We start from the raw sequence: 22,138 nt of genomic DNA on the forward strand, positions 1-22,138 counted from the left end.
ATCCTTCTCAAACGTCCTCACAGAGTCAGAGCCTGTACAGCATTATGACGATGCACCAAAGCAAATCTGTGTTGGATAGTACGTTGGTAAACTGCCCAGATACATATTAGAGCTGTGAAACAATGTCATTTCTGATGCTGATCTATGCTGTGTAGGACGTCACAGTCCAGAGTGCATGACCCTCTTCCTGTGTTTACTTTCCTGCTCCCTCCAGACAATCTGACCAATCAGCAGAGTGAATGTTCTCAGGTGGTTTGCAGTGATGTGTTTTGGTTAACTTGAATTTTCCTCTGTGTGACAGCAAACTGAACCGAGGGTTTACAGACAGACAACATAATGCCTCTGGCCCTGTCGCTGGAGCAGAGGCATAAGAATCAAGATATCTTGGTCTTTGCTGCTTCAGTTTTTCTTTTTTTTTAATCTGTCTCTTAAGAGTCACCCAACTTTATTGAAGTGCAATACTAAACCACTGGAGAACCCTTTTAATAACACTTCACTGAAGAACAAATTTTGACAAATGAAAGGAAGTGATGCAGGGGTGGAACCTTATGGGGCAATCACTTCAGAGAATACAACTCATCAACCCAAAATGCACGGGGCTGTTATTCTACCCCAACCCAAAGACAATCCTTTGAAGTGACTTCAAAAGTTAGAAGCTTGAAAATAAACTGTGCAAGCCTAATACTCACAGCCCATCATTAAAATATACACGGGACCAAATATCACTGATGACGGCTCAAAGACAAACAGAGCAAACACAATGTTCAGCTTCTGCAAAACCCTTCTGCCATTTTCCTTCTGGTCTTGCTGGAAATGTACATTGTGCTTCTCCAACTCTGATGTGAATAAATTACTGTGTGGAGAAGAAAATAAGGACGGCCAACACTTACAACGGGCACTTAGCAGCTCAGTGAGAGTATGATAGGGCAGGAACCCAGATCCAAATAATATTGCATATTAATCTCACTCAGCAATATTGGCCATGAGTCAAGAGTGACAGTACAGTACGGGTTGGAGGTCATTTATTGTCTACTCAGCAGCAAAGCAGGTCATTTGTCTGTGGGAGGAAAAAGCAGCCACGCAGTGAACGAACAGGCAAAGAGGAAGATCTAATCACGTGGGAAAAGTAACTGTGGAAAGGATTCTGACATTTTACAACAAGACTTTTACTTTATTTTAATGATAACTCACAGGAAAAGTCAATCAAGACACTTAAAAACTTGGCAAACTTACACAACCACAGCCACATGTAAAACACACACATACAGCAGCAATGAAATACGGGGAAAAGAATCTGTTGTTGGCAGCCCACACAGGAACAGCTGACATTTAAATACAGCCAGACTCTCACTGTATAAACTGACAAATTCAAAACATATTCAAAAACACAATATTTTAGCACTGACACACTGTTATCCTCAGTTCCCCGTCACTTTTAACTAAAACATTTTTTTTTCATTTCAGAAGAATATTACTTGCCATAAAAATTCTCAAAAAAAAAAAAAAAAAAAAGTCCACCTACTGCATCTCCATTTTCCACTTTAAGTTTTGTTTCCCTGACACTTCTGTCCTAACAAATCATTCAGAGTGATGTTGATGATGATGTTGATGGGGCAAAATTGTCTTATGCTGCACGCCCGTACCTCTGCAGGGAAGTCTTTCATTGGTGACTGACTTGTCGTTTGTTTTGGCCATCAGTTGTTCTGTCATTTTTTTAAACTTTTAAAACTTGGTGTGACAGTCTCTGTCGGTTACAGACCTGAGAGTTGATGTGTGTGCCTTAAAGAAAAAGTTCAGCATTTTGGTTGACATGAGTCTCACAGCAACAACTCCACCAACCCAAACAACCATGTCGGTCATTTGCTCCAACTCTCGCATACAATTTTCATGGTTTGCCCTGACGGACATTTTATGTTTGGACTTTTTAAATTAGTTCTAATTCACTTTGTTTGGACTTTTTTTGTTTGTTTGTTTTTTACTTCCTGTCTTTGGCCTGTTTCCCTCCAGTTTGACTGTCTGCCCCTCATAATGTGTTTCACCTGCGGTCTATTACCCTTGCCTCCCTTGTGTCAGTTTATCTGTTAGTTCCTCCAGTTTTCTGTTTTGGCTCCACCTATCCTGACAATGATCCATAGGGCTGTCTCCTGAAATAGCGCCCCTATGACGGCGAGACCTTGGTTGTCATGGTTACCAAATAATCATGCAGCTAACCTTATGGAAGGCTCAGGACGTGGTTAGGTTGAGCTAGAAAGAAAAGACAGTGGGTTAAAATAAGTACAAAATCTCCTGTGTGATAATCCTGTGTTTTGTTGATCCATCCTCCTCCAAACACACACTTTGTCACTCGCTATACTACATCATCAGACATCTGTCGTAATTACTGAGGCCACTAGATGTTGCCTGACAATAATACGTAACTATGGGTCATAATAAGCTGCTGCACAAACAACCTATGTGCTTGGTTTTTACAGGGGGACAGTCTCAGTCACGGTGATACCACTGTGCTGGAACAGAGACCTCTACCAAAACCTGCTCTCACCACCAGTATCTGTGCTACGTCTGGGAACATGTGCAGAGCATGGGCAGCAGTTTCCTCCTGCTCATGCTCAGCTAGACTAAACATGTAGCCCATGTTTCTTAAAATGATGACTAGTTAATGATGAAAACAGATTATTTAATAACTGCTGTCCCCACTGTTCGATTATCAGAAAAGCAAGCAGCTAAATGAACCAGGCTTACACTGTCTTAAATACTCAGAGAGAGACGCTCTTTAACCCAACCACACATTCCATCGACAGCTGTATCCCTCGGTTTCAATTCCACACTGCTGCTATGGCAACAGTCAACCAAAGCGTTGCCATGCTGCACCCCTGGCAAAGCACTCATCACATTGCTGGCGTAGCTTCCTTTAAATCAGCAGATCCCATATCAATGAGCAGGGGAAGGGTCAAAGACAGAAAAATATGTGGACAGCTAGAGGGAGAACAGACAAGGGCTTGTGGAGAACATAAAGGCAGACAGTGGGGAGTAACATGGAGGAAGACTTAAAAGAGACAAATGTGACAAAGGGAGAGATATGCCAAGTGCCAGCCAGGAATTCAGTTCATCGCCATTCATATAGTGAAAAGTTACAACAGGCAGGCACCCTCTGTTTCACTTCTATTTGAGCTGGACATGACAAAGTTGACAAAAAGTTCCCAAGATGCTTGCAAGGAAAATCAGTTCAGAAGTCGAGGCAGTAAAAATTACCATAATTAAAATAAACAAGATTAAACAAAAAGAAAATTAATAAAAAAATAGGATTTTGTTCTAAATCTTGACTACTGTTTGACAAACAGGAGATGAGAGATTTCTATCATGCTCCCACAAAACATTGTGCAGGAAATTAAAAAGTCTGGATGAATATCTTTATTAGGATTAACAATAAAGCCTGAAATAATACAGAACATGTATTGGAACACATTAAGAAACCTAAAAATGACATTTCGTCAAGCCACCCAGGAAAACCAAACATTCCACTAGTTTCAATGAGGCAAATTTTCAGGTTTTCCACAACTCTAGAGCTGATGACAAGAAGGAAGACAGACATGGTGCGAATATAGACTTAGACACACTTGAGATGCAGACAGATACTGAGACCTGGACAGCAGCAGCCAAGGAAGTTATTCCATCTCTCCTGCTGCCAAAATAAGAGTTGATAACGTACTCCTAGGAGCTGTAAAGTCCTGACACTTTAGCCCCTTTAATCCGTGATAACCCTTCGTGAGCAGCCCTGCTGACGCCAGCGCCCATACACACACATACACACCACACCCTGCTGCTAATAACGCTCTCAGATGGAGTTTCATCTCTGCTTTGATGGCCTGTGAGCTTATGCCTCCATCAAAGTTGACGTTGACATCAAATAAAAAAGTAAAAAAGGGGTGGGGGGGGGGGGGGGGGGGGGGGGCACTCTGGTGCAGGCGGAGCCAGAGCTGGAGGTGGCAGATATAAACCAGAATATCAGTTCCAGGGAACTCCACAACTTGTGCGCCAGCATGTGGTGTTGACAGGGCGGCAGTAATCTAAAGGTTAGCTGCGCTCCAGCTGAGCGGCTCAGTGGCCGACAGCAAAAGGTATGAATGTATGTGTAAGTACATGAATGTGAAGCAGGGTGATGCTGAAATAGACCAGCTGGGTCGAGCAAAAGCTCCATCCTTGAATGAATATAAAAGTTTGAGAAAGAGCTCTCGATTGTTTCACCGCAGCCTCTTTGAAGCTTTAAACAGCAGCACAACAGACGTTCTTGATAGCACCTGGGGCAACAGCTGAAATGGTTTCTCTTGCATGTTTACAGTGGTGCTGGTGATGGTAATTGGATAATTAGGGTTCACAGCTAACAGAAGCCTCCTACATACATGAATGGTAAGTACATAATCTTTGTTTTGAAAGTTACATTGTAGTTAGATAAAAAGAATTTCATGAGTATTTACATACAAACATTGAACTCATAATACAAATATTATAATCCACTATTATGAATGGAATTAAACAAGGACAATGTGAGATTATTGGCACTGATGCACTATGATTAAACAGGTTTTTAGCAATCCCACTCCCAATGAAAGGCCCCAAATACACTGGACCCTGACAGGCTTCAAATTTCATCCCTATTGACTCAAAAAGTACAGATGTGTCTGTTAAGAACAGTTTCAGTGATTCCTCTGTGTGAGGAGACAATCAAGACTGACAACCTTATTTGCAAGATAGCACTAAAAACAAATTTCAGTTTAAAAGAAATACAGTAGTTTAAAGCCCTTTTTCCACTGCTCAGAAAACCCGCTAAGACATGCTAACATCGGGCTTTTGCCAGCAACGGAAAAGGGTTCAATCGGTATTCATACCCAGGTCACATGACTCTGCAGTAGACGCAGGTATTTATCAACTTTGGCTCCGATCAGCACTGATGGAAACAACACCTGGGTGAACCAGCTAATTTTCACCCCCTTGTTGCTGAAGAAACACAGCAGCTATTCTGCACACGGGGATGAAAGTGTTGACAGCAGCTTCAGAATAAGTTTGAAAAACACACAATCACCAATCAAAGCATCTCATAAATTTATACCATAAATTTATGCCATACATTTACCTTTCCAAGTACTTGCCACTTTGCAACTGCATTCAAAGTGCAATTTAAGGTCTTTTGAGGTTCACAGTATATGTTATAGATATTGTGGGTAAAATTAGGCTTTTTAAAAACAAGCTACATATTTTTTGGTCCAAGTAACACATGTTGGGAAATGACCCAAGTTAGCTGAAAAGGTTAATTTAAAGCATTGATTTTTGAAGCTATAGCCTAAGACAGTTTGGTCAGCATCAAACACCAAACATATTTAAACCCCTTAAAAAAACATAACAGGGCTAAATTAAATATAGAACAGTTACTGAGTCTCCAGCCAATCAGTCTGATACATTGTGATTTCTTTCTGGTTGCTTCTTTAATGAATATTCAGGTGTGAATTTAATTGGTCTTCCAAAGCCACAATGCATTATCCTCGATGACTTCCTTTACTGTGATAATGGAGTCGGCACTTTGTGCCTCGCAAGATCACAGCAAAGAACATCCTTGAGTGTAATACAGCAATATTACACTGAGAGTGAATATAATGCAAGTATAATAGCCACGCATATCCACACACACAAATGGGTGAAGTGTGTGTGTGTGTGTCTGGCACTGACACATTATCATAGCAGTTTGGACAGGCCTGCTTCACGCCTACGCAGCTGCTAATAAGACAGATCCATCGGAACATAGCGAGGAGAAATGTAACCTGCTCCCACCTCGACTAGAACAGAGAGATGGAGGAGAGAGAGGGAAAGAGAAGGAGATGTAATGAGGAGGAGAGAGAGGGGGAAAAGAGGGGAAGAGCATGGTAAGCTGGGGGAGTGATGCAGAGAGAAAGTGCACAAGTAAAAGAAAAACACATGCTATACAGAAAAGAGTGAAAAGAGAGAGACCACGAGGTGTTGACGCTCAGTGACCAACGACGGAGGATACATAACAAAAACATGACAGCACAGGGAGGTTTGTGTCTGTGGTCAGCGCCAGAAAAGAGAGGCTGACAGAGATGCATTGGTTGCCCACATGTGAAAAATAGAGACTATATAATCTCTATTTTCAATGCTGAAAAAAAAGCATTAATTATACACATCACTTTTTTACTGAGTAAAAAAACATGTGATTTCTGATGTTTTTCTAACACTATTTGGATCCAAGTTCACATTAATTGTCTCCGAATTACCACACACATCAAAATGAAAAGAACATTGAATTAAACTGAACTAATTTGAGTCAATTTGAATTAATTGATACATTCAAAATTATACACAAAAGAAAAACAGCAAGATGCAGGTGTAAAGAAAGAAGAGGGATAAAGGAGTGAAAATAAAGGTAAAGGAAAAATACAAAGGAATAGAAGGAAAGAATGAAGCAGGCAGGGTCCTGAGAAAAAGCAGGGAAGGCAGGAAAAGCATAATGGCAGAAGAAGTGATTGGGTGGGACGAATGGAAATAGAGAGAACAGGAAATGGGAAACCAATGAGATGGTGACAGAAAGGGGAAAAAATTAAAAGAGAAAATAGGTTTCTAGAAATGGAGCCTGTGCAGTGAAACTTCATTATATTTTAATGTGTGTCTTCATTAGATTAGCAGCTACAAAAGCTCTATTAATTGTTCTTCACCATACCAGTGACTGAATTTGGCTCAAATTTGTTCAGGGAGAACAAAATCACGACAAGCTGATGTTATTGTCCAGTACACCTGTAATAACACATTAAAAGTGCAGAAAATGCAAAAAGAAAATTGCTATCATAGCTTTTACAATGCCACCCACACTAACCAGAAACATGGTCATTTTTCTTTTTTTAATTGTTCACCAAGTGCTGAAAACTTTCCTTTCCCTGAGGTCTGAGAGGTGAAAGTGAATTCAAAAGATGTATATGCTTTTCACCACAGTGGGAGGCTCTCTGGAAGATATTTGCTCTAAATTTAAATCTTAGTGGCTGTAAAGCTCTGAAATAATTAAGCCTCTTAAGACAAAGAAGGCATTTCTAGTTGTACTCTCCCATGCTGTTGCTCATCACAGGCTTTATCACTGCACCAGTTTTAGCTGAAGTTTAGTATTTGTGTTTTATTTAAGAAAAAAAACTTGTGTGTAGCAATGACATTTTCCATCCTTTCATTCAAACACTTTCTGAACACGGGATTAAATTATATTTTCATTCAAGATAGAAAAAGCACCAAGAGGATTCTCTTCAGTTAAACAAACATACAAGAATCAGAGCCATCAAAAGGTTGTGAATGAAGGTGGGTAGGTAAGAAGAGAAAGGTTGTGAGGAGTTTATAAGGTGATGCCTTGTCCATTTGATTGCACAGTTTCTTTTCATAACCAACAGAATACTGACAATGAAGCAATATTTTTGATTTGTTGATTTAGTCTGTTTGTTGTAGTTTTAAATATTTTACAGCTATTTGCTTTGAAGCATTTAAAACTACTGTTCAGTGGCAATTTCTCAGCCACTGAACGTGGTTTCTTGCCAGGAGCAGGTGGTGGTGATTGTTGCTTGACAAGAGCTTCGGTCATTGTTGCATTCACAAGACAAGAGGTTATAATACATCCTCTGAGCAGCGCTACGTCTTCAGGGCAGACTGGAGGCTATGGTGTGTCACTACTGGAATGCGAAGAGATGGGCCACGGCTAGCTGGTTAGCATGCCATTGTGATAGAGACAAAAGTTAACATTGGTATAGCTTTCCACCTCCAGAGACCACTATTGTTGAGTGAAGGAATGAAGCTTGATGCTGAGCTCACAATGTTTCTTCTGGACTGGTAAGTAAACAGCTGTTATTGCTAATGTTGGCTATGTAGCAATAGCAAAACTTAAATGTAGATCCTTTAATCTGGTACGAGCAAAAGGTGCAGAGTTCCTAAAATCATCACTTAATGAACTTAATGAATATAAATGATCAAGACTCATTCAATCTCATTAAATCTGAGGAACACTCAGTGTATTCACTGAACTGATAGACAGGTTCTGTGATGAGTGTTGTAGAGGAGTTTCATTCAGAGGTATCACCCTGTAACTGTGTGTCCTCTGAAGCTCTGTGGAGTGAAGGACTGAGGCTTTAGATTAAAGCTTGACAGCACTGATCTCAGGTCACTGATCTCAAGGTGAAGGTCGGGGCATCACTGGAGGTGTGGGGTCATATATCCAGACAGAGGTGAAATGAAAGTTGAAGCAGAGAGTCACATGAAAGTCTCCTCCGGCTCTCTTGAAATAAAAGCTATTCTGTTATTGGATACACTTGTATAGTGTTTAAAGGTTCTGCGAAGGTGATGATGTTTATAGTTATTCTGGCTGATGAGTATTTTCTTAAGGTTTAAGACTAAATGATCAAAAGGTTCTGTAAACAATGGTCACTTTTTAGATGAGAAAGTTCTTTCTTCATTGGAGGAACATAACCTGATCGCTACATACTGCACTGTGTCAGCTTGCATGTGGGCAGTGCCTGTGTGTTTAAAGGTCAGGAAGGCCAGTGGTTTAAGAGGAGGGACTCAAACGCACAAACATCCCTTTCTCCGGTTACCAAAACAAAGACACTCAGATTAGAACACACACAGAGGAGGAGTGACGTCATTCTATGCTCAGGACGTCAATACTCCACTAGATCGTTACATAGAAAATAGGTGTTAACTGCGATATTATTGTTTATAATTTTGTTTAATCTAGTTAACAGAGCCTTTAAATTATAAGTCCCACGGTCTGTTCATACTCTCACAGGTCTAATCTGCCAAAATAAGTGAAAACCAATCCAGTTTTATTTATTCAGGAAATCTCATTATTTATTTTGCCTGAGAACAAATTACATATATACAAGATCACTGCAGGACTAAGCAGTCAAACAAAGCAGTCATCGTCATCATCATCATCTCTCACACACACACACACACACTAATTAAAACAATCACATATATTATTAAGGTGTCAGGAAGCAGAACTTGCTGAATAAGGAATAAGTGTCTCTAACTTTAGATTATCTGTACAATTTATTACAGTAAAAGGGTTGATAGCTGTGGAAACCTGCAGCATGAGCACACAGGATATCTTGTTTATGAGTTTTATTCAGAAGCGAGGTGTTCGCAATGAGTCATAAAAGAATCTTTATCCAACCAAATTCCTCCGCATTTATAAAACTGTGTATTCATTGAACTAATGAATACAAACTAAGTTTTACATCAAAATTCTGCAGGTCACCAGAAGCAGACTGCAGTAGGGTCTGTGGTGGAGCTGAAGGGTAAATATGTACATTAAGTAATGTTCTCTCAGTTATAATCTGTATGTCACAACTGTCAGTTAATATAGCTGGGGCACAGCCATCTGGTGTTTGGGGCAGAACAGGAAAGGAAATAAGCTATTATATTTTTTCGCATTTTCCTCCTGTGTCATGTTTCTGTTTTGTGTAGAAAATTTTGTCTGTTTTATTCTCTGTTTACAGTCAGTATTTTTTTTTTTTGTTCTTCTTGTGTTTCAGTGTGATTATGTTTAAATCAGTTTGAGTCTATGTGCTTCAGTATGTGTTTTCTGGGTGAAGATGTGAAACTTTGTGTGATGGTATGGTGGTGTTAACAGGCTTAGATAGACCCAATGAGATGTTCCCTTTTATTGAAACAGTATAATGTCATCTACAGAAGCAGTGCCAACAGGTACAGGTATCCCACTATGACCTTCAAAAAGCAGTTATCTTACTATGACAACAGTATTCAGCGACAATATAGGTTGCTTGTCCCTACTCTCAGAAGCGTATACCAGCAGCAAGCATACCAGACCTTCATCGTCATGGTAACCCTAAGAAACATGTGGTTATGGTTGTAGATTGGTCAGAGTTTGGTTAGGTTTAGGTTAAGTTTGTGGTTTGTCTTAATGGACCTTCGTGGTCATGGTGCCTACAACAATCAGACGGTTACGGCTGTGGATTGGTCACAGACACAAGAGACAATGTTTCACAGGAGGAGTCGTCACCCTGTTGACCAACTGCTGAGGTGGATGTTGTCCCTCAATGTACTACATCACCTGACTTCCTCCATTGCTCTCGTCGTAGTTATGACAGAAGCTTGAGGTCGTCTGACAATAAAATGTATTAAGCTGCTTGCACAGACGACCTATTGGCTGTTTTTTTTTTACAGTTGTGGTAAACAGTGTCAGTGAACTCTGGCTTTGACCCAAGTGCACAAGTGCTCCATTGTACCATATGACAGCTGCAAAGGAATGAAGTCAGTATTGATTTTTTCTTTTAGTTTTGCGCTTTCACCAAATGCATGCAAGCTAACATTCAAACTCAGCTTCACCTCAAGGGTGTATGCAAGTGGATATGAATTTGGAAAGAAGTGAAAGGAGGACTGGAATAATCAGAACTGCAGCCTGGTTTTAGACAGTGGACTAAAGCAGTAGAACAAACAACTGAAAGCATGGGAACACGGTGAACATAACTGCATTTTGAGTTATATTTCGCCCAAACTGGTTTACAGAAAAGTGCTCGGAGCAAGATGTGGAGTTATTTTTCCTCATAGGGCTGACAAAGGCACACAGCCTGTAAACAAACCAAACCCCCTGTGCAAAAGTGCCTAAAAAGCTGCTCTTAAAGTAAAGCTACACTTTGCTTGAGGCTTTATCTTGTTTGTTTATGGATATATTCAAGCTACAAGATGTGTTTAGGCAAATCCACCTGTTGTATTGACCTATATCACAGCCTGGGGCAGCAAGAGAAAAGAGTGTCCCATCTCTTGTAACTGAGACCTCAGAGAGTCTCTCTATTGTGGTGAAAGTCTGGTGTCGGTTTTAGTCACTGGCAGGAAATCTTTTCCCAAACAAAGCCCTTAGAGTGCAATACAAACTGTCGACTAAACAGGCACGAGTAAGCACTCTGACTTGTTTATCCCAGAGAGACCTGCACTCACCAGGTCTCAGTGATAAAGCATCAGGGCTGACGGTAAACACCAGAGTGCAGACAGCAGTTGACTGATTGGTTACACTGTCATATCTAAAAATGACAAGTCCTCTCACTGACAAACAAATAAAGTGCAACTTCAAAGATAGTACACAAACAAATTCTAATATCATGCCAAATTTTTGTGTTTGTCTGAGCTGCACTTACAATTTGAAATTTTGAATGAAATAAACATGTCAATATTTTCCCCTTAAACCCTGGAACTGGGTTTGGGCGATATCCAAAACTTAATATCTCTACCCTGAATGCTTTTTTGTCTAGAGATAGATGAGAAGATTCAAGGTACAACCAGGGGCAGATACACTGGAAATGGGGGGCAACAGCTGACCTGGCTCAAAAAACCCTCTGACAATCAGCCCCTCTGAAATTCATGAATCATCACATTATATGTACAAAAATAAGCTTTAAGCTACGAGTTGTGGTTTTACAGCCGGTTATGTGCTGCACTGTTTCTTGACAAGTTGCAGTGACTTACTGGAGTCCTGTCGTCCAGGTTACCAGGCAACCAGCTAATCTATTTTCCCTTCAGACAGAGCAAGGCTACTGGTTTCCCCCCTGCTTCCAATCTTAATGCTAAGCTACGCTAACCAGATGCTGGCTGTAGCTTTCATATCTAACAAACAAATCTGTGAGTGGTGTTAATTAGAGCTGAATGATATGCAAAAAAAAAAAGAAATCATATTGTGATTGCAATATGAGTAAGGATTTAAGTTGGAACGGTTATTCTTCTTTTCATTTTCACTGAAAAAAAAAATATAAAAATGATGATGGTGTGATTTTAGTTTTTTAGTCTTGTACCAAACCAGCTTGTTCCTGTATGTCTGGAGGATATGATTTTTATGCTTCATTTATGGTCTACTGTGACACATTTGACCTTTAACAAAAAATTGCAGCTCCTGCAATTTGGATATTGAACTTGGCTGTACTGCAATTTGATAATATTTCAATTAAATGTTCAGCCCTAGTATTAATCTTCTCTAACTCTGGACAAGAAAGCAGACAAGAAAAACATGCAACTAAAAGTACATGTATCTGCACAAAGACCTGGCTGACTGAGCACTGCTTGTCCTTCTACTCTCACTTATTCAAAAAGCAGCCCGGGTGAAATGAATTTCACATCTTGACTTTGAACAGCCCAGAACCTTTCACAGAACCTGCTTTCCACCCACTCAGTAAAGACGTATAAGAAAATAAATGTCAGCGATAACTCTGAGCCAAAGGTGAGATGCTTTCAAAGTCACTGTCATATAGAAGGTCAGACAACTGCAGTATAACAGACACTATAACAACCATAAAACAGTCCTCACTACAAGAGCAGTTGACTTTTTTTTTCCCAGATTCTTCTCATTTTCAGTATCATGTTATCAGTGGAAAGACAGTGATCAAATAAATAGCTCACATTGTGACACTCACCCCAAAAATAAAGACAGAAAACACTTTTAGTGTTGCCAATTTTAGTGTTGATGTATCTCAAAACAGCAGAAGACAGTCAATGTCGCCCAAAGCATCTGACAACAAATCAATTTCTTTTTTTTTTTTTGCATAGATGGAGCTGGAGAAAAGTAAAAAAACTGTCACTCACTGTTCTTGCAGGATAAAATCCACGTTCTCTGGAGAAATCTGTCCGCTCACAGGATGGTGAAACGTCGTGGTCCTCTGGTTATGACTGAAGTGACAGAGGGAGGAGAGAGAGGAGACAAAATTAGCAACCTTGGCTGCACTGGAAACACAGTGAAGGCATCAACGTGGATTTCCACCCCCCACCCTCTTCACAAGTACAGCACACGCAGGCTGATCATTCCCCAGAGGAGCAGCAGGCTGACGAGCTCTGTCCAACCTCCCCACCCTGATGGGCCTTCGTCCCTGACTTTCCCAGCTCTGTGTAGAATGTGAGGGGCGACTGCAGGACCCCCACCCACTCACCCCACCAAGCCAACCAGTCCTGTACAGCCTGTGTGGGCCAAACTGTTGGGCTCAGCACAAAATGCTGGACAGCTCAGGCCTGGGCCTCTGTCAGTTACAGACTGAGTCAGTCAGTCATTCTAAGCCTCAGCATTTGACTGGGTAAACAACACAGGGTGGCATGGAGGGTCACAGGGGGTGTGTGTGTGTGTGTGTGTGTGTGCTGGGGAGTTAAGAGAAAGCTGACAAAGCCTGCTGTGTATTTTGATGTTTATAATCAAGTTTCAACAGCTGATGTGAATGAACAAAGTCCTACAGAATGAATGACATCACATAGTTACAGCAACAAAAGGATAGTGGGTATCATCACACTGACACGCTGAATCATTTGATCATCACTTCTCATGCAAAATGCCAATCATGAGCTTTTTCTCTCTGTGTTTTACATAATAATGATTCACTTCAGATCTTTGAGTTTTGGATTAATGTTTAACAAAAAAAAAAAGTCATCTTAAGACGTCAGATCAGTTTTATTAGAAATTGTGATGCACATTTTTCTCTATTTTCTGACATTCTACACACAAAATTCAATTAATCAATTACCTGTAAGTATTATCTGCAAATACAGGCAGATAGTCTATTTGCATTTCTCTCCATTTTAATAAATATACCCCCATTAGATACTAGTGTAACAGTGATGTTAGACCAGTGTTTTCACACCGTCAAGAGTTTTATGTGCAGGAGCAACAGGGCCTCACAAATATGTAAAAATAGCTTCAGTCCTGCAGCTCGAAGTGGATTCTCTGGTGACACCGAGCAACAAACTGAGGGAAAAGTTCTTGCCCTCTAAAGTTCTCAGGGAGTTCTGCTTAGCAGTCACCGGCAGAAGCACAACATTGATGAGGAACACTGTGCACACTCAGCAAACACGCTCCATGTGTGGAAAGGTTCAGACCCTCTTTCCCATCTCTGACAACAATCAATATGTAGTTGCACTGTTTTCCATTCACTTGCAGCTCACATTACTCACGCTCTACTCATTCCCGCTTAATGTAGCAGGAGATCAAACCCCACAGGGTTTCCCAGGAGACCCAGTGACATGGCAGCAGCAGCCTCTGCAGCAGGGACTCACAATGACATGATCAGCTCACAGCACAAGGCCTCAACACAACTTGTCACATGAAATGTCTGAGGTATGTTACACTGTTCTCTGCTGTCAGGTGAGTTACTTCCATTACTACTTCTATTATTCCTGCTATTAATGGCAGTAACATTAACAGAGGCTGTATAAACACATGACCTTCATGTCTGTTACCTACTTAAGGGGCATCTTGCATCATGTTGAATTCACTGCTTGTCACTATCTTGTTGTTTTCAAGCTCCAGTAACTGACAGTAGGTGTTCATGTGGGTGTTGGAGGCTGATGTACTCGTCAATGAAGTAAACAAGAATACCACCCCTTTAAGTTTCAGTAACATGTGACCTTCTCTGACCAGTTTGCATTTTAAAAGGAAATGAAAGAGTTAAACACTGAGACCCTCATGTGCAGAATGACAGTTGTGGGTTAGTTAAAGTTTTCTTTGAGCCAACATCTACAGGCGAGGAGGAGGAGTGGCAGCTAAACACACTCAACACAAAACAGAGAATACGCCAGTCAGAAAAAGAAAAAGTGTGTTTAAAAAACTGGTTTTAAATTAATACAACATGAAGCAGAATTACCACCTTGTGGCTGTTTGCCTCCCCCAGCCAGCCAAGTCACAGGAAATATGGTTCACAATCTCCCTTTACTGAGATACAACGATGAATAATGACCAGAAATGTTTTTGCAGAACATTGTGATGTCATAGTGAAGTTGACCTTTGACCTTTTGGCTATAAAATGTCATCACTTCATGATTTTTTCCTGTTAGATATTTGTGTTAAACTGTGTCATAATTAGTGTATGAGTGTATGTGAGTTATGGCCAAAAATGTGTTTTGTCAGTGACCTTTGACCATGATAATCTAATATTGCACAAGAATGTGAGGTCACCATGATCTTCAACTTTGACCTCCAATCAGTTCATCTTTGAGTCCAAGTGAATGTTCAGATTTGAGAAAATACCTTTGAGGAGTTCCCAAGATACGGCCGTCACAAGGCCGAAACAGTATTTTGTGAGGTCACGGTGACCTTGACCTCTGACCATCAAAGTCTACTAAGTTCATCCTGGACACTGGACATTTAGGTCAAATTTTTGAAGAGATTCCCTCAAGGCATCACTGAGATATTGCGTTGGACATACGGACAGATGGACAGTCCTAAAGCGTAATGCCTCAGTTCTGGCTGTTGCCGGTGTGGAGGCATAAAAATCTCTTAGCATTCAAAAGTGATTTATCTTCACTTCACACCATCCAGTAACTGTATTTTTTTGTATCAATATTTCTCTCTGATGTGGTTAGGAGGAGCTTGACCTCTTCTCTTACTGCTGGCTACACAACATTGACATTGTGCGAAGGTTGTGTGTTCAGTTGTCAGGCAGTAGGCAAAAAAGAACAAGCACATCCAGGACATAATGTGAAGAATTTCTCGCTTTCTTAAGCCCAGATGAAGCACCTACAGCGGTCTACAGGGGGCTGTACTCACATTCACACATCAATGTTTGACAACTGGCCATAAAAAATCTGTGAGATGCAAAAAAAGGGAGTTGAGGAGCATGAAGAACTTTCGCTGCCAACACCACAAGGGAGGAGAGCAGCACAGTGCTGGAGATGGTGTTAGTCATGCTGTCAGTGGAGTGAGTGTTACTGGACAAAAAGGGCTCTAGATAGTAACATCCGTCAGGGGGATACGCTCAGTGTTTCAACAGCAAAGTCAGACGGGCTACAAATTAATAACTGTCTGAAAAGGACTGAATTATAATTGATCAGGAAAAAAACGTCCTGACAGGCCTCTGAGCCGTGAGTTATGACTGACACAGTCTCCTCACACAGCCGCGGGAAATTCAACAGCAGATGCTAAATGGCAGCCGTGTGTCAGTGCGGTTTTACTGATAAACAGCTACCAGGTCGATGCGGGTGATGTCATATGTGTTGCATTGTGGTTACAACCTGTAAACGGCTGTAAAACACTGAGATAAAAACACACAGTTATGCACCTTGACATATCAGTTCACAGTTTACACTTTATAAACCAAGTACAAACTATTACCAGACATTGTTTATATAATGATTTAGAATATGGGCCTAGTTTTAGTTTCTTGTTATGATTTTAGTTATCTATATTTTCCAATACAGAAATGTAATATATGACATACAGCAAGATTGATGTTTCCATATATGCCACCTACAGGGGGATATATTATTATTAGATATATTCATCCTCTGTATATATGAAGATAACAGTTTATAACATGGATGAAATACCCATTGTACAAATTGCATATGTACATTTGTTCATCTATTATGTTTATCTATTATCTATTATTTTTTATATGGTATAAATGGTTTATTTGTATAAACATATGAGCATATGTGTTGACAGCATATATGTCATTTATATATGCACATTTAGTAAAACAACATACATATAAAAATTCAATATGCTTATTTATGTTTTTCTCATTTGTTTCTCATTCATTTTATATATATTGACACGTGTCTACAATATAAGCATACATACATAAACACATTTGTACAGGCTAGAAATATACAGTATGTCATTATATGAAACTGTTCTAATTTCTAATGGGTTTCACATACAATTTTTACATATGTGTTTTATTGTATATGTATGTGTTTTCCATATAATTCATATATGTAAATTCAACATATGTACAAATATTAAATTTGCACATGAGTTTATTATTTATTTCCTATCTATCTCTCCGAGTGTCCTTATATTGTTTGATTTGGCTGCTCTAAGTACCACTTTTTTAGATTTCTTTTCTTTTTAATCAATATCAGTGAGGAATAGAACAATAAAAAATTAAACATTTTACATTTTAGAGCTGTACTTTTTCATGTGTATTATTTCATGAATCTGGCTGTCAAAAACCACAAACATGCATACAACTTATACAATACTAATACTGCAATAATCCTGCTGAAAAAACAACCATTTTTACAATTACTTTACAAAAAAAAAAAAAAGCAAAAGTTCCAGACAGAAAATAACATAACTGATCCTCTAAAAAACAGGAAAATTAAACACAATGTCTGTCTACACTATTTGGCCACGGTGGTACGTTTTAAAAAGGGAGGAATATGTATGGAAAGGTCTTTGGTGGATCATGTAAATGGATTACATTAGGAGATTTGAATTACATTGGCACGAAATTTACATTTACATAAATAGGAACTAAATTGCATTAGTAAGAAATTATGGAAGAGGATCAACACACCATTAATGTCATTATCACATTAATGGTTTATTATGTGAATGTGAATATATTCCACTAAAAGCAGTGTTCTTCAGTGAGGCACTGCTGCAGAGGACAGCGTGTGCATGCAGGGGTCAAGCCGCGCTCACACACCTTTGTCTCAAGAAATATTTAAACAAATGCATGTGATGGAAGACAATAAATCAACACGTGATGCACATGGATTCAAAACTGTGTTAATTCTGTAGTGATGACAGCCACTGAGACCATCTCTCATTCACACAGGAGTGTAATGAACTGTCAGATGCATTCAGAATTCATAGTGATGTCATGCAGCGTGTTATTTATGTTAACCGGTTAACTCCGAGCTTGTTGCCAGATTATTAAAAGGTAAAGAGGTGTTTATGACTCCTCCAACTCGCTCAGTAAATGCAGATATTGATCACAAGCATTAAAACTGATATGTGAAGCACTTCTCCTGGGAAACTGATATCCATCTCTGATTGCTCACAGAATATGAATGGGAACAGCGTGTCGGTGTCGTGACAGGTTGTTTATCAGCGGGTGTGATTTCATTCTGCAGCAAGGTTCAAAATAGTACGAGATATAATAGACGTGATAATGTTGTTTCAGAGCAGCGGAGGCGATGGTGACCTGAGCTGTGAGTGAAAAATGTTGAAAAGTAGCACTAAAAGCTTTACATAGAACCCTTTAAACAATGCCCTTTGACACTCACTGTAAAAGACCTGTTCACTGCCTCACATCTCTGACTCCATTTGCTGTTTGGTGAATTTTGTGTATTTTGTCTTCTTCTCACTGCAATGTGTCCAGTGTAGGTTCAGTAACGTTGGACAACATAAAAATATCAGTGTCGAAAACATAGATGGTAAATGTCACATTTTTTTATTAGTTGCTCAGATCAGTAAATTAAACAACAATCCAGACATGAGACATATATGAAAAGTTGCTACAGTTGTCTTTACTCATCTCATTGCTCTTCTCTGGGGTTTGGTAAAATAACTGGGGTCAAAGAAGACAAAGGCAATAAACCAAAAAGTTAAAGCTGCACTAATCATCATATTCTTCCATGAACAGTGGGTCAAATTACTGTGTGTACTGTGAGAGAGGTTTCTCAAACCAAAAGAGATTCATCACCTGACTCTGCTGCCACAACAATTCATCCCAATATTATTAAAATTGCATAAGGCCGAGTAAAATATCCAAATCACAGGAGCTGAAATATTTTTTTTGATGAAGGTAAAAAATGTCACAACATAAATGAAGCATTGTGGTGCTACAGACATGTAAGGGAACATGCCTGTTTGGTTCTGACCCCAGCAAAATTCAAAGCATCACCATATTTTTTTTTTCCAGGGAAAATTAAATACAAAAACATTCCCACTAAAATGTGACTCATATCACAATCACAGTATCTGTCTCACTAACATGATTTTTTTCTGTATATCCCTCAGCTTTAGTCACACCACAAAAATATTTGCTGTTCATTAAAGTGGAATAACTTTTTTTTTTCCATTTGAAATATTATCAAATATATTTCTGCTACATGAGAATTTCTGTTGTTTGTATTAGTAGAGTAGACACTATGCAGCTACACATCATGTTTCACATGGCTGCACTCTGAGATTTATATTTCTAAACAATTTTGAGATCAAGTTTCATCAAACACATAAAGACCAATACAAATCATAGACAAAGGCCAAAGACAAATCATACACAGTTATCAGAAGACAGGAGGTATCATTGTATTTATGTTATTTCAATATTAGCAGGTATGACGTGCCCTCTTATGTGGTACTACCTGTACCCCCGAGTGCTAATATGCTCATTTCACATTTTCTCACCCAGGGAGCAGGTGGAAATGAAGTTAGTCTGAACTCATTGTACACAGACAAAAACTTTGAAAGACATTCAAAATGTAGGCCATGTGGCTCGAATGAGAATACTGAAGGCTTTGAATTCAAGGCCTCTGCTCAGTCTTTCATTGTGCTCTTCATGTGTTATATCTCTCCTTATGTTGCTGTAGCTCATGTGGCTGAGAGGTAAGTGCACCTGAAACACAGCATCAACTAAAAGCAACAGTAAAAATGTACTCATGTACTCATCCAAACCTTTCTGGTGTCCTGTAAACTTTAATCTCCAAGGACAACTGAGGCACCGCTCTACCTTCCCCTGCTGGCTCTCCAGCCATGAGAGACTTGCATAACAACGATATCATTAAAGGAGCTACCTCTCAAAAAGCCCAACACCCACTGATTAAAATAGCCCACTTGAGGCTGACACTATGCACGCAGCTTTCCATGTGAGGTGTGGTGTTTACCTGCAGCGTGGCGGACATGACAGCTCTACAACACAGACTGAAGGAGTCCGACGAGGCCCAGCATGTCAGTGCAACAGAGGGTGATACATTTACAGGGCCAGTTAAAGTTTGAAAATATTTAGTGGTGCTGATGCAAAAGTTTTTTACAAATATATAACACATACAGAAATGTAATATAGGGCATATCAAGGGTGATGTTACGTCATATGTTACCTATAAGGAGATATGTTATTATCACATATATTATACATCCTCCAGATATATGTTTAAAACATATATGAAATATGTAAATGTACATATATTAAAATATCTACATGATCAGTTCTTATATGGTACAACATGTTTGTTTTAATGATACATATTTAATTTATATATACTATGTTTACTAAAACAGCATACATGTAAAAATTCTATATGCTTATAGATTTTTATAGATAGAGTTTTTTTTCTTATTAATTTCTCTCTACTTTTAAACCTGTCCATCTTCCCATTCTAGGAAAGTGGTCTCAGATTTTTGGACCCTACTGTAAATAATAATAATAATCAACATATATTAACAGGCTTTGGGATATATATTTACATATGTTTATAATATAAGCATAAAAACCTAAAAATATAAATGTTTTTCTAAAAAACAGGTTCAACACCCTGCTTTATACATTAACAACAATAGTGAGCTGATATTAGGAAAGCTCACTAAGCTACTGAAGTTACAATGTTTTGTTTCTGCCAGAGATTTAACTTGATTTATTTTGATTATCTGATGCTAATCTAAAAGTTTTGGTATCCAAACAAGCATTTTGTTTTTGAATATGTTTGTTAGTTTCAACTGCAGAAAGATCAGAGAGACAGAAATGCTTGTAAGATTTCTAATGCAGGATCAATTCATTAATGGTAACTTGTTGAGTTTCTAAAGGTTGGTGATGGGAAACACTGGTTGGTTCATTGAAGGCTGAAATCACAGCTGCAAATATGTACTATGTACCAGATTAAGTTACTCAGGAGCAGCATGCCATCCAAACACAACATGGGCCTACCTTTCCTATGCAGTGGATGGGAGGGAAGTTCCCTCAGTTTTAACTTGCATATGCAAAGACTGTCGCTCATAAAAAGATGTCAAGCTTGATAGACAAAAACAGGTTGGCATTAATCCTCAGACTGTCTGCAACACATTGATCAAAGCAGACTCCTTTCACTCTCAGTGTTAGTTTGAATTCTCGAATCTGAAGCCAGATTTGTAAGAAAAACATTCAGATCCATCCGCTTCAGCTTCATGCAGCACACATCGCATGCAACAATCAGCTGAGCTCAGACAGACTGTTTACAGCACGTAGATTTCTTTGTGATCCACCACCTGTATCAGCACTGATCCCAGCATGGAACCACAAATCTCTCTTGAAACCACTGAAATCATCACAGGTTCCTGCCTGTGCAGCTTCTGATGCAGTGTGATGATAAAAACAACATTTACTCTGTCATTGATGCAACAGCTCGTGTTGTAAAAACGACTCTGACACAGAATATGAATAAAGTTTTCGGACAAAGTGGCTTGTTAGTTTGCTGTCTGAGAAAAGCACCGAGAATATCTCTCCCTCTCACGCCAGCATCCACATTATTTGTGACAACTAGTGCTTTCACGCTATATAATTCTTAACCAAACACAGAAACCCAAAGAAGCTGTTCACGCAAAAATGGCTCATTACTTTGTCATCTGAGAAAACACAAAGATCCAAAGACCACTCTCCCTTTCATGACAGTTTAATGCTTCCATGTTGTGATTTTTCTGGTCCCCTCTGGAGCTCCATTTATCAGAGCAGCTCCCCTGCAGCTGAGGCAGATTTTGTTCCTCACTCAAACACAAGCATGACATTGGGGAATTAAACTAAACCTTCCTCTTATGAGACGATCTTGCTGCAGTCAGCTGGTGCGCTGCTCTGAGCCCGCTGCGTCTGACTTCTTTGCCCCTGTCCGTATCCACATGACATTTATGAAGGACGGGCGGTAAGACCTCGGCAGGGTTACAAAAACACGGGACTGTCCGCACAACACAACACACCTCTCATGTAAACACCTGCTGCGTCATGTGACTTGGATGTCACACAGTTTCTCCAGGAACTCCGGTTATTTTACTCCTGTTTGTCCCTGTGGCCATGTTACACTAAAACCAAGCAGTACTGAAATGATTAACTGATTATTCAGCTGGAAGGAATTGAATCCCCAACACATTTAATCATTTATTAATTGATCTATCAAGAAAAAGAGCTGGTTTAAGTTTCTCAATTATGAGAATTTATATCATTATAGATGGAATGACATTTTGAAGATATTACATTGTGATGGGCATTTCCTCTATTTTCTATGGTTTTATAGATTTAAAAAAAACTGTCAGATAATCTAAAAAGCAGCTCTAAATCCAAATTAAAGTCTATATTGGCACATCATGATAATCAGTCAAACTGTGCCAATACCTTCACAGGTCAGACATCAAACTGTCACTGGG

The 22,138-nt window shown here is 39.4% G+C and overlaps 1 protein-coding gene across 15 annotated transcripts in view; it reads right to left on the reverse strand.

Moving 5' to 3' along the window:
- plekha7a (pleckstrin homology domain containing, family A member 7a) overlaps nt 1–22,138 on the reverse strand; it is a 153,728-nt gene that overhangs the window by 58,302 nt on the left and 73,288 nt on the right. For all 15 annotated transcript variants that reach the window (XM_071491647.1, XM_071491690.1, XM_071491608.1 and 12 more), the window contains one exon: nt 12,625–12,708. In XM_071491647.1, the coding sequence (XP_071347748.1) occupies nt 12,625–12,708 (84 nt within the window). The remainder of the gene's footprint in view (nt 1–12,624; nt 12,709–22,138) is intronic.

Source organism: Trachinotus anak, unplaced genomic scaffold, assembly GCF_046630095.1.
Source record: "Trachinotus anak isolate AG129_WGS33_773 ecotype Australia unplaced genomic scaffold, CSIRO_AGI_Tana_v1 ptg000002l, whole genome shotgun sequence".
Taxonomy (NCBI): domain Eukaryota; kingdom Metazoa; phylum Chordata; class Actinopteri; order Carangiformes; family Carangidae; genus Trachinotus; species Trachinotus anak.